The 14,120-nt window shown below is 35.8% G+C and overlaps 1 protein-coding gene across 1 annotated transcript; it reads left to right on the forward strand.

Annotated features, from left to right (window-relative positions):
- Positions 1-530: 530 nt before the first annotated feature.
- Positions 531-12,999, forward strand: st6galnac6 (ST6 (alpha-N-acetyl-neuraminyl-2,3-beta-galactosyl-1,3)-N-acetylgalactosaminide alpha-2,6-sialyltransferase 6). Its single transcript, XM_046868510.1, has 6 exons — positions 531-845; positions 4,416-4,487; positions 7,664-7,858; positions 8,256-8,665; positions 10,004-10,111; positions 11,231-12,999. The coding sequence occupies exons 2-6, from the start codon at positions 4,464-4,466 to the stop codon at positions 11,415-11,417; spliced, it is 924 nt and encodes a 307-aa protein (XP_046724466.1). The 5' UTR covers positions 531-845; positions 4,416-4,463; the 3' UTR covers positions 11,418-12,999.
- The last annotated feature ends 1,121 nt before the right edge of the window (positions 13,000-14,120 follow it).

A 14,120-nucleotide genomic window follows, 5' to 3' on the forward strand; every position in this document is an offset into this window, starting at 1 on the left:
TCTTCCTCCTCTCCTTCTCCTCCTTTGGCCAACAGTAGCCCAATTTCCACTGGTACCCTGTTGGCCAAGAATACCTGTGGTCGTTGTTAACCCGGGTCTCGACCGATCCGGTATGAAATTCTTATTTGTGATCCGCATATTCGATTTGGCACGTTTTACACTGGATTCCCGTTCCTAACGCAACCCTCCCCATTTACCCAGGCTTGGGACCGGCACTAAGAGTGCACTGGCTTGTGCCTCAAAAACGCTAACACTAAATTTACACCCTAGGGAGCAGAAAAAGCAAGAGAATGGCTATGAAATGAAGATGATAGACTATTGGAAAAAAACATTAAAAGATAATAAGATAATAAGATAATAACAAATAAGGGAAAGCCTTGAATAATATTTTTCTGTCAATCACGAGACATCCTACACATCTTCATCCAAAAGAAATGTGCATTCTCCAGTCCAGCGTCACTCTGCTTCCCTGCTGATGACGCAAAAGGAACCCCTCCCCTAGCTCCCTCCCCTCCAAACCCCCCCTCGTCTGCACGCGTACAAAGGCAGCGACGACGCGCCGCATACCGAGCGTAAGATCCGCGCTGTCGGTGTATGTGAGCGCACGGAATCACGGCAGGTTGCGATTGCGGCTCGTCACACGGCGGATTTGCCGACAGGGACGCCTAACGTTTTTGTTTTTTTTGTTTTTTCGAGACCTCGTGATCTAGTGATTTTTGTGTAATGTGTCATTCCTTCGTGTTTACACGATCAACCTGCGCACTCGCTTCATTACCATTTTTTTGGTCTGGAGGAAACCATATGCTGTGTTTATCATAAGCAGAGAAGCTGAGCACGAGATTTCAGTATGTATTTTATTTCAATTTTAATTGTATTTGTTACAGCGTCAATTGTACCGTTATTTTCCGACTGCGCCCCCCAGAAAGGCCGTAAAACCCATAGAGTTTACGCCCACTGTTTTGTGTGCGTACATGTCTGAAAGTTTATATGACCACTATCCTAATAATCTAACAAAATATGTATTGAAATATAATATTGTAAAATATGTGCTGATTAACATACTGTTTCATATGAAGAAAGCGAAGAACTATTTAATTTCATACTGTTGCACGATATTATTTAATATTTACATGTTATTGTTATATGCATAATTATTGAATGGTATATACATAACCATTTTAAGCTTTTTATAATCTAATAATTATTATCATGTTAGCCTATGGTGTTTTTTCATTTTTTTTTCGTTTAGTTACAAATTATATTTTGAATCGAAACCTCGTATGCTTTTGAGGCAGTAAATTTATGAATCCAGCTAAAAAACTGGAAATCTTTGCAGTGCTGGCAGTAATTTATTTTTATATATGCAGTCATGTGAAAATGAGAGTAAACCATGTTTGAATTCTATTGTTTGTTTTTACATATCAAGACATAAAATTTATTTGGTTCTTAGAAGGACTTTAAATTACCGTATTTTTCGGACTATAAGCCGCTACTTTTTTCCTACGCTTTGAACCCAGCGCCTTAAACAAGGAAGCGGCTAATTTATGAATTTTTCCTGGGTTTTTCCCGGTTTGAACCCCATAACATTAGACCAATTAAATTTCCGAAAGGAAACGAAAAAACGCACCTCACCTGTGTTCTGAGCTGCACGGCATCGGGAGAAAAAAAGTTTTTTTTTAAACACACGACGATGCCAAAAGATAAACTCCTGAGAGAAATAGTTGTGAAAGGAAGGAGGAAGACAGTGAACAATGACTTTCTTGGTAGGCTACTGTTTAGATACAAGTCATTGTAGCGCATTGAATCAGGCTCAAGGGAGAGCGCGCTAACTCCAGGTGCAACAGAAATCATATAAGCACAGACAGGTTTCCAAAACTCGTGCTTTTTTATTTTTCTTGGCAACAGCGTTATGGGTTAGTCAAAGAAACTTAGAATCAGCATCAGAAAATAAAAAGGACATATTCCTCGGTCTTGCACACATGCAGTAATAACGGTAAATGCAGTGGCAGGCTATTCCCAAAATACCGCTATGCTCCTAAAGGAAGCGCAACATATTTCACCCGTTACACCGTGTGTAACGTATCTTTCATTAAAGCCTGTGTAAAGTTCATTAGTGTAGTGCGGCTTATAGACAGATGCGTCTTTTTTATGTTCAAAATAAAAATATTTGTAAAATTCAGTTATATATGCTTATATATGGGTGCGCTTTATAGTCCAGAAATTACGGTATGTAAATACAACCTCAGATGAACAAGAACACTTAACATATTACACTGTTATATATATATATATATATATATATTTTTTTTTTTTTTTTAAACATTAGGTTGAAATGAAGAAGCCATGTCTGAAAATTAGGTGCACCTTATTATTCAATAGCTTGTAGAACCACCAGGAATAACTTAATGATCGTTTCTGACATCATTGTGGAGGAATTTGTGCTTGCTTTTGTGTACAATGTTACTTCAGTTTAGGGCTGCTACTTACGATTATTTTGAAACTCGATTATTCGGGCGAATGTTTTGTTGTTGTTGTTGTCGTCCCGCCCCCACACTTTTATACATAAACACTCTGAATTAGGATTTTATATAGTTATAATAAGCAAAACTTTTAATTAAAAAAGTTTTTTATCTAGTTATTAATAAATATATATTTTTATTTTTAAATATATATACATTTTTATCTGGTTATTAATAAATATATATTATATTATTATAATATATTATTGCAAATATAATATATTCAGATTAATCGGAAAAACATAATCGTATAGTTGCAGCCTTAAACTGAAGCAACATTGTAAAGAAGAGCGAGCCATTATTGATTATTACTAATTTTATGTCAGCCATTTGTGCATTATGCACAGCTCTCTTACAGTATTGCCACAGCCTATCAGTCAGGTTTAGGTTCGGATTTTGAGATATACTTATACTTAGATATGCAATACAGTAATTTCCCGTTGTGGAACGTAACCAACCGATTCTGTTCTTGTTCAGCAATTCTGCTGTAGAGTTGTGTTGTGTTTGGGATCATTGTTCTTTTGCAATACTCAATTTTTGTCCAGCTGTCGAACTGATGGTCTCACATCGGACTATAGAATACTTTTCTATTCAGAGTAGTTCATGGCCAAATCGTCATTTCTCCATCACCATGCTTGACATTAGGTATGAGGTGTTTGTGCTAATAGACTGTTTGTTTATTTCCAAATATTGTGCTGTGCAGTATGGACAAACAGTTCTACTTTGGTCTTATCTGTCCAGACGACTTTTTTCTAAAAGTCTCGGTTTATTCAGAATCAACCATGCAAACCTAGGCCATGCTGCAATGTTCATTTTAGAACGAAGTGGTTTTCTCCTGGCAACCCTTCTAAACAAACCTTAACAAACATTAACAATAGTATTGTCATGTCATTAACTTTTAAATTAAAAGTTTTTAAATTAAATTAAATGTATCATGCTAACTGAGGGCTGAAGATATAACTTTTAACTGAGGGCTGAAGATATAACTTTTTGGTTTACTTTGGGGTGAATTGTTCCTTACTTTAGAATGATGGACTTTAAATTCTTTGAAAATGGCTTATAACCCTTCCCAGATTGATATACCAATAATTGCTACTCTAAGATCATTGCAGATGTCTTTGCTTCTTGGCATGGTGTTAATACACATCTGTATGCCCCAAACCAGAAACTAATACAATTTGGGGTTTTATTGAGAGGACATTTTACAGTAATCAACAGTAAAAATAATATAAAGTAACACATAATTTAGTATATTTGCTCATTTGGCTGATGCTGAATACAATTTAGGTGAGATTAGGAGTTTTTCTGAAGACCCCCAAACCATGGTATTGTGATGATGCTGGAATGTGAACACATGACTATCTGAACTGTAACGGTATTGATTGCAGTCTTTTAATGGAATTAATTTAGTAATAGTTGCAATTGAGTCAATGTAGGTAGTTTTGAGTTATAAGTTGCATGTAAAAATTCCTGCATTATCCTCTGTTATAAGAACCTTCACTTTCAGCGTACTAGTATTCTGCATTGCCGGAATATGCAAATGTACAATTTTTATGTTTATTCCATTCTATGTAAATAATACAGCAACTGAAACCAATGTTTTGCAGTTGTTTACTATAAATTGTAGAGTATTTTACAGGTTGTTAGTAAATGATTCTAAAAGTCACCATATTAGGTTAGGTAGTTTAAATGTACAGTAATAATTCATCGTTTTGGAATTGCAGATTCTAATGAACTGACCGTGGGTAAGCAAAATGTTCTGAAATCCTGTGCTTTAATTGCAGCAAGCTAGGTTAAAGTATCCAGAATATGTCATTCATTTTATAACCATGCCTAAATGTAACCATTCATGCTTAGCTAGTAAACAATATACTAATTACTTTTCTCTTTCTCTAGGCATAAGGGCTCAAAAAAATCATGTGATAGTTAACCAGGAACAAGAGAATGGGGCTGCGGTTGGTGGATAAGGTAAGGGGAGATTCGATTTAAATAGGTCTATTTGGTTGCTTTATTTAACAAATACAAATATCTTTTTGATTACCATAGATAATTTTATTGCAGCAGACTAATTTATTCTTGATTACAATTTTAAAAAAATAATTCAGATGTATGGAAATAATAAAATGTCCCATAAATGGGTATTCAGATTATCTAGAATGATAAAAATGAGTACAAACTTTGTATTATAATAATCTGTTTAATGATTATAAAGTCTAATAATCCTTTTAAATGTCATGATCATGCATTAGTGATTCTCACTCTGGTTTTCTGGAAGAGCCATTTTTTGGGGATTTCTCCCTTAAGCATTAGAGCTTCTTTGCCTGTATTCTGATCGATTATTTATTTATTTATTTTTGTAATAAACTTAATTTTAAGTCAAAATAAATAAAGATTCTTCAGAAAGGCGTTTCCAATATAAAAAAAAAGACATTTAAAAAAATCTCAATGCATTTTTAATCATGTTCCACATTCAAACACTTATAAAACATTTTCCTTTATATGTTTGCTCATTCTTTTTTAATAATTCTTATTTAGAGTGTCTTTGTCTATTACTCTATCCAATTTCAACTCATTTTACTGTAGATCTTTTGAGAAAATTGAAGGCAAATTCACTTTAAACATTAATGTATTTTCAACCATGTTCCATATTTAAACACTCATTAAACATTTTCCTTTATAAGTTTGTTCAATCTTTCAAATAATTCTCTTTTACAGTGTCTCTGTCTGTCTTTGTCTTTTAAGTGAATGTGGAACATGATTGAAAATGCACTGATGTTTGGGGTGATTTTGCCTTTACTTTTCTCAAAAACTGTACAGTAAAATGACTTGAAATTTAAGAGACTAATAGACAGGGAGACTCTAAATAAAATTATTTGAAAGATTGAACAAACTTATAAAGGAAAATGTTTTATGAGTGTATGAATATGAAACATGATTGAAAATGCACAGATGTTTCGAGTGATTTTGCCTTTACTTTTCTCAAAACTCCACAGTAAAATTACTTAAAATTTAATTAGGTAATAGACAGGGACACTGTAAATAAGTAATTATTTAAAAGAATGAGCAAACCTGTAAAAAAAAAAATGTTTAATGAGTGTTTGAATATGGAACCTGGTTAAAAATCCAATTATGATTCGAGTGATTTTGCCTTTACTTTTCTGAAAACCTCCACAGTAAAATGACTTAAAATCTAATAGAGTAATAGACAGAGACACTCTAAATACAAATTATATAAAAGAATTAGCAAACCTATAAAGGAAAATATTTTATAAGTGTTTGAATGTGGAACATGATTAAAAATGCTTTGAGATTTTTTTTGATTTTTTTATGTCTTTTTGGTTTTTTTATAACGGAAACACCTTTCTGAAGCTTCTTTACATCTATTTTGACCGCGTCCACCGTCCATAATGTAAGTGCACGATTAGACGCGCAACACAAAGAAAAGTGCAGCTGGCTAAACCGTGTATTTTCAAGATGCGACTGGCTTAACCGCAGTGTAAACAGAGCGATGCAGGGAAGACAAAACCAAAAACAGTCCAAGATTCAGAAAGCCGACCCGAAAGATCCTGACACTAAGCTCAAGTTCTTTAATGTTTGCCGCAAGATCTTAAATGTATTTTGTGTGCTGTTCATCAATTGTCAATAAAATGTAAATACTAGTATAACAAATGTATTCACAATAAAACACAGAAAACATGTGTTTAGATTTTCAGAAAATAATAAACTCATTTTTAAATTAATGGCAGTAACACGTTTCTAAAAAGTTGGGACAGACCCATGTTTACCAGTGTTTAGCATCCCTTCTTCTTGTTACAACAGTCTGTAAATGTCTTCTTGCCTGAAATAAAAGCAGGGGTTGTATTTTCCAATGCTTTCGAAGCAGGGAATGCCGTTTTTAGGGTCAAGGCCTCATTGATCTTATACCAAATAGTTGTTGCTCAGTCCAAAAAATGTAATTCCCTCTTGGCAGAGATCCACAGTCTAATACAATTGACAGCATTTTACAGTTTGTATTCTGTGAGTGAGCACATAGATGCTTCTAAAGGCAGACATTCCAATTTAAAATTGAAAATTTTGCTCTATCTCTAGCATCGAGTGGGGTTTTTTTTAGGTTGTATACAGAAAGATCTTGTAATAGCCCCAAGCATTTACTAAAGAATATTCTATGAACACACACCTTCCTCTACCACAGCAGCAGATAAAAGCTCGTTTCTCGCCCTGAAAGTGTTTGCCACACCATCATCCAAGTTTATGACAGATTTTATTGAGCTTGACAGTCAAATTCAGCCTGGTCACTATATGCAGACTTGCTTTATCAGTGAATATAGAAATCACAGACAGAATAATATCTGCTGTCCCTTATGGCCAGCAAGATTCGTGACCTCTCTGCCAGTCATATGATGTAAATGCAATGGTCTAGAACATCTACCTCTTGTATCTTCTTGAGTGGAAGTTCTCTTGCAAATTATGTGTTTCTTAATGGTCTATCTGCCCTAATAGTATATTTGGATAGTACTACTTTTCTAAAGTGATCAACCTTCCAATATCGTCTAGACAGCTGGCATGTGACTTCTTATGAGTCTCTGCACGACATGTACTTGAGGTGAATGTCAGTGAAATCTGCTTTCTTGCTAACAGTCACTTTAGCTAGATATTCCTTTCCGAGTTGTGATAAGCTTGCATTCCCATGGTGGCCATGTGACACTGGGGTGACTTGTGACATTGCTGCAAGGGTGGGTTACATTTCTTGATATGGTCAAACCATGCCATTCAATCCTCATGCCAACTGCTTATTTGCCATGGTATGAAGACACAAAGGCCCCTTTTGTGGTGGCAGTCATCAGCCTATACACAGACTAGAAGCAATGTTTTTACTGTGATATGCTAATTGTTGAAGAGAAGGAGTTAATTGTCTCGATGTATACAGAAGCAGTGCTAATAGCAACTTGCTAATGTAAGTACAGTGGACAGTTTTAAGGGTAACACAGGATTCATACTATAGAAAAAACAAAAATTATTTTATTTGTATTTTGGGTTTTCACTTTCGATATCCATCAAGAAGTCTATAATCATCCCAAATATTACAAAACATTTTTACACTCAATGTGTTCAACTTTTTCTTTTTCTTAATTTTTTTAATATAGGGGCACAACAGCAAGCGGATGGTTGTATTTGTGGCGATCTTTCTTATCACGACACTCTTCATTCTCTACAACTCCAACAGTGCAAATGATTCATATGAAGCTTTTAAAATGGTAGGCTATAAAAGTGCCACCAAAAACACGGACCTGAAGAAATGGGCCGGAAAAGATGGTTATATTCCTGTTTTTGGCAACAAGGTAAGGATCACCTCTTAGACTTAATACGAATATATAAGAATATAAAAATAATACTCTACATATTAGTACAGTTCCCTGTATCTTTGCTAACAAACTACAATCAGCCTACTTGTGTGAAATCAAATGTAGCTTTTTCTAGGATTTTAAGGCTTTTCTTAAAGTTATTAATCTTGCTGATCAAAAACCCATAGGTCAGGGATGAAATTACTTAAGCTAAAAATAAACAAATAAATACATTTGAAACAAAAGAACATTTGAAATTATATTAAAGAAAGAAAACAATTCTTATACAAAATATATCTAAGTTTTTGTCCAATATATGCACTGGCCCATGTTGCTAGGGAAATTCATTTGAAAATTATGTGACTGTGTGTGTGTCTGTGTATGTTTGTATCAGAGCCTGACCTTACACTGCAGTCAGTGCGCCCTGGTGACAAGCTCAAGCCATGTACTGGGCACAGGTGCTGGAGCAGAGATTGACCATGCTGAGTGCGTGATCCGCATGAACGATGCACCCACAGCTGGTTTTGAGGCTGATGTGGGTAACAAAACCAGCCTTCGTGTTGTTGCTCACTCCAGTGTTATTCGTCTCGTCCGAAAACCGCAAGAGTTCCTCAACTGCTCTGACTGCCCATCTGTCATCTTCTGGGGTCCGCCCACGAAGATAGGACGCGATGCTAAGGGTACTCTCTACAGGCTGATCCATCGTGCTGCTATGACATACACCAACCTCACAACCTTTGCTGTCACACCGAGCAAAATGCGCAAGTTTGACACACTCTTTTATAAAGAGACTGGTCGAGACAGGTAAGGATCACACTCTTTTTTAAGCACTGTTAACCCTACTGTTCTGATTCCTAGCAAAGCATGACGCATTACTTTAGCCCTAGATCATTCAGATTTTATAATTTATACAGTATATCAAAATGGTCTATATATATATTGCTTGAGTGGGACAATATAATCTGATATCAAATGATGGCTATGAGTATCTGTGGATTGGAGACCAAGAAAAAAAGCCTAGCCATGATCACTGCATGTGAGCAGTGGCATTCTAGGGATTACTGCTAGTTACGAGAAATTGGCTAAACCTAATGTTAGGAGACAATTTGTCAGTGAGGCGGCTCGACACAATGCAAGGCCAGATTATTCTGTCAGTGAACATACTTGCAGGGCTAGATTATTCTGTCAGTTATCACAGGTAATTAGGTGAGTGAGAACCCAAGTGCAGGATGTGACAGGGTTAAGGTGAAAACAGGCTTTAATAAAGACACAAACTGAGCAATGGGGCAAAGCAAAAACACAGTCCAAAAGCAGTCCAGGGTCTGAAACACAGGCAAACAGGGTGATGCAGGGAAGACAAAACCAAAGCCAAAAAACAGTCCGAAAAAATCCAAAGATGGCAAAAATAACAATATCGGCAGGACAAAAACTAAAATGCCAAAACAAAACCAAAGTCCAAACCGGGTACTAGGGAGGCAGAGCAGAGCAGGAGTCAGGAAAAGGAATAGGATCCAGAGCAGGCAGGGTGGCAAGAATGATCTTAGGGGCAAAAAATCGTCTTGGGTGTCCTTAAAGTGAAAGGAAGAGAGAAAAGAGAGTGTGTGAGTGGTAACAAGGTATTTGGCACTGCTAACTGTTTTCGGGATGATAAGCCAGGCTCCATATTTGAAACTAACTTGGTTGTATTAAAGGTAGTTGGATTAAAGGTTTAGAATAAGACTTGTCTGTTTCAGTATGATCCTGACAAGTATGAAGGCCTTAAAAAAGATTATTCCAAATTGAAAAACAAAACAAAAAGTAGATACTAATGACTACATGACAAGCAAAGCATCAGTTTCTTTTTTGGTTGTAAATTAACATTACATTATGCTCCAACGTTACCTCCAAAGTAGAACCCTTACCTCCTTTTCAGGCTAAATAGATGGCATGAAGTTAAGGGTAAAGTGTATCACATAAATACTACTTGCTGTAAGGGCATATTGATTGTATTCTGCTATTGTGTAGTGGGCAAAAGCTTCCTTACCACTTAAGACTTGTAGGTCCAATGTACTACTAAATAAAGTATGAAATATATATTACCTCCAAACATTGCTTCAGCTGCTACAGCTATAAAACTCTGAATTGTGTTTTCTTTTTCTTCAGACAAAAGTCGCAGTCATGGCTAAGCACTGGCTGGTTCACCATGGTCATTGCTATTGAGATTTGTGACAATATTAAGGTTTATGGGATGGTGCCTCCAAACTACTGTGGGTAAGAAAATCTTTCTTTAAAAAATGCATCTATATTGTCCAAATAATGTAGCAGTACTGTTAGTGGTGGTGATTAAAACAATGTATTAGTTCACAACATATTTTGAATTATGAATACTGCTTTGAGTTACCGACAAATGTATTAAATGTTGCAGTTAGACAAATATATTTGACAGATGTTGATTTCCTCATTTCAAGATGTATATTAGTGTGCTATAAGAGGCCCATTGTGGCAGGAAACATGATGCCCTATACTGACTCTATAAACAGTATTTGAGAAACAGTAGCCAGAATGGGTAGTCTTACAAATGTCTCTAGAAGATCTAATTTTCTAGCAATACGTTTTTAATTAAATCTATTACATTCTTGTATAATAAAGTACAGAATAGTTTCTATTGTAAGCTATACTGCAACAAGTATAATAGGGAAAGGAAAGCAACTGACAGGATAACGTGTATTTTAGATATTTTACAGATGCCCTTATCTAGTCCAATACCTTAACCACTGAGCTACCACCTCCCCATTTAAGAATTATCTGTGCATTGTTGTGACCTGGTTTCTATTGTAAAGGCTAAGAAAAGGGCTTTTGTGAAAACTTTAGAGGCTCACAGAAGAAGGAATAGGAAGCAGGAAACAGGTCTCAGCAAAAGTTATTTTTATTTTGGCTTTTCAACCTGAAGCGCATACATACACAATGCACACAAACAAGTCTCTGCAAATTCAGTCCACCCTCTCTCCCCTGCAGCTTTCGTGTCACTTTGTGTGAACCTTACCACTTAGGTCCCCTCTCTATTAATTTACTTAAGTTGTGCAGATATACTGTATGTTAGACTGGAAATTGATTTGAATCCTGGCAAACAGAAATGCTGCATTAAACACTGCTGAACAATTGTTGTATGGCTAAAAACCGGCTGCCAGACTTTATGTTGGATGCTAGTATGTTGTCATTTCCCTATTACAGGGATTCTTTAAAAATGTATTATTTAGTAGCCTGTAAACAAAGTCAAGTGTGATAGACTTCTCAACTTTTTCTGTAACTTTTTGTTACAAAGAATGAAAAGATCCTGAATTAAAAAATGTTATGGAATATCACATTGAAGTAACTGTGATTGTGACATAGGAGGCATCCTCAGCCCAAGCGAATGCCATATCACTACTATAAACCAAGAGGGCCAGACGAGTGTGTGACCTACCTGACGAACGAGAGGGGCCGTCGTGGAAATCACCATCGCTTCATCACTGAAAAACAAGTGTTTTCTCGCTGGGCCAAACTCTACAACATCAGCTTTGTACACCCCACCTGGTGAGAAATGAAAAGCAAAAAGGCTTATTCCTGGAGATAGATGGCCACCAACCCGAGTCTCAGCCTAATGAGATTCTGACCTAAAATGGCTACCAGACACAATTTTTCTTCCAGTGGGAAACTTTCAGCCTTATCCTCATGCACAGCTCAACAAGTATATGGTCCAAAACGACCCACGGCTGCAGTCTCCACCTAAGGAAAAGTGTTAGTTTCACTATGAGCAAAATGATCCAAAATGGTGTCCAGCCTCTAAGTGAGCCTCATGCAAAACTGGTTTACCATGACGGTCAGCCCAGGTTGGGTGGCTAAGTCATATGGTTGCATATTTTACCCAAAAATGGTTGCTGGTTTAACATGTATTACCTGCTGGAACACTAAAGCAAATGGATTCACACTGTCAGGTGAAACTTTGATCAGACCTTTCATTCTGGCCTTCTTATATCAGTAGTGAAATCTCTTTATGATGCAGTTTGTTCAGTTTTAAACCTGGCATGTATACCAATCATTTTATTGGAACAGATTTTACATTACAATTGTACACATTTACGATATCGCAATAATCAGCAACTTGGTGCTGAGTACTTTATTTTCGAAACAGTTGCATTAAAAAAGCATTTGAAAATATTGATATACATTTATATTCTCAAAATGCCATCAAGAACAGAAAAAACCCTTAGAAAATCTGAATAGCCAGGAGAGTTTTGATGGTATTTTGGTTTGGCAACCACTTTTGGGTTTCTAAGAAGCCGTTATAAAGAAAATGAAATAGAGAGAGAGGTACAAACTTAGAATTTTGTTTTATTGCCAAAAGATATACACTACTATTAGCAATTAACTACTGTTATGTCACATTTTATAAATTCTATTTATGTTATTTATTATTGTTGTTGTTTTACAGTTTTTTAGATTCATAATTCTTTTTTATAATTCGGTAGTTCATGATGGACTGTAATCACTGCCCAACTATTGTGCCAGCAACACATGCAAAGACAAAAACACCAGTGTTCTAAAACAATGAATCTCTTTTCATTTTATAAACTAATGCTCTGTAACTAGAATAATGCTAATCACGAGATTCTACACAGATGATTCATCGAGCTGACAACGATCAAATTCTGTTAAAAGTCTGTTGTTTACTTATTACATATTCTTAAATGCGTTTTTAGAAGAAAAAAAAAGAACGAACAGACAAACAAATGCAAAAGGTACAGATAAGGAAGAAAATTTTAAATCCTAGCACAATCAAACCAGACTATTTCCAGGGTGGAAAATCCTTGAGCTATTTTATTCTTACACGCAAAACTATAAATGTCATTGCACTATTACTTGTATTAGGATTATAGCTAAATGAGTTTGTTTGCATGGCACTACAGGAAAAAATGCTATTGTCTAACTATGGCAGTGATCTGACCAAATGGGATGTTCCCTGTCCTGCTTAAGGCCCATGACCTTTAATCTAGTATTGGTTATGTTTGTAGGTCTACCTGAAATCCTGGGTTACACTTCTGCATTGATATGTGTTGTGGAAATTATAAAAAAGTATAATTTTATTGGAGAGGAGAAATAAAAGTTACGACGAAACAAAATCTGGTCTGTTTTATTCAAGAGAATGTTTACACAATAATCAAATTCAGCTGCATCGACAAAGCTTATAAGCCATAGAATGGTTCAGAGGCCCGATTAGGGTAGAGAATAAAGTGGGCCATACCCCCCCTCCCTGTGTCTGTCACTGTCACAGAATATGGTTTGTGAAACCACAGATGTAGTAGATAATATATTGTGTGAGTACAAATTAAGCTCGTCAGGTCACCATCAGCAGACACATTGACAGGTGCATGGAAAAGTAAAATGGTTATCGGAGTTGAATATCAGGATTAAGGAAGTGCATGAAAGTGAATAAAAAATTCCAACTCTTGCTATTATTAAATATACAATATACGAAAATATACAATATATACAAATGTATCATAAAATCAATAAATACAATCTGTCAAGTTTAAATACACACTATGTGAACCATGATGATATGCATTAGTGTTAATATGCATAAGCTCCTTTGCAGATGTACCCCAGTCTCTGGGGGTGGCACTACCCTCAATTCAGATGGTTTCACATTTTATCACACTTAACCCAAACAGCCTTCCTGTGGTTTGAGAAGCTATCAGAACGAGCAGAGTCCAAAACACACTTTTCCTTTCTCTCCAGCTGCACTGAACAAGTGAGGCTTTCAGTTACCAGGCTTTTCAGTTACAGTGGATCAAGATGTTTTTGATGGTGACACAGCGGTTTATCTCTTAGTTGGAACATGGCATGCTACAAAGAAGGACTCGCAAGTTATCACTAATATTAATTTGGGCAATAACTTATAACCTGATTCACATTTATTATACATGGTAAAAGTTAGATATGAGATTTATCTTCAGTAATTTTACAGTGTCATTAAAAGCAAACATAATTGTGTCTTAGTCAGACATAAATTGTTACTCACCCATTGTTGTTTGTATTGTGTAGATTAGGGATGTGCATCTCCATAACTGAGGCTGATGTAATTCCGATCTCGATGCATAGCCGTCAATATGATACATTAAAGATACATATGAAGCAGCTACTGATGCAATGCGATTCACCACTGTTATAATGCCATGCGATCTTTTTTAAACACTGCTACTCTCGCTCGCTTTACTTCAGGGAGCTAAATGTGCATTGT

The sequence above is a fragment of the Silurus meridionalis genome, chromosome 15 (genome assembly GCF_014805685.1).
Source record: "Silurus meridionalis isolate SWU-2019-XX chromosome 15, ASM1480568v1, whole genome shotgun sequence".
NCBI classification, from domain to species: domain Eukaryota; kingdom Metazoa; phylum Chordata; class Actinopteri; order Siluriformes; family Siluridae; genus Silurus; species Silurus meridionalis.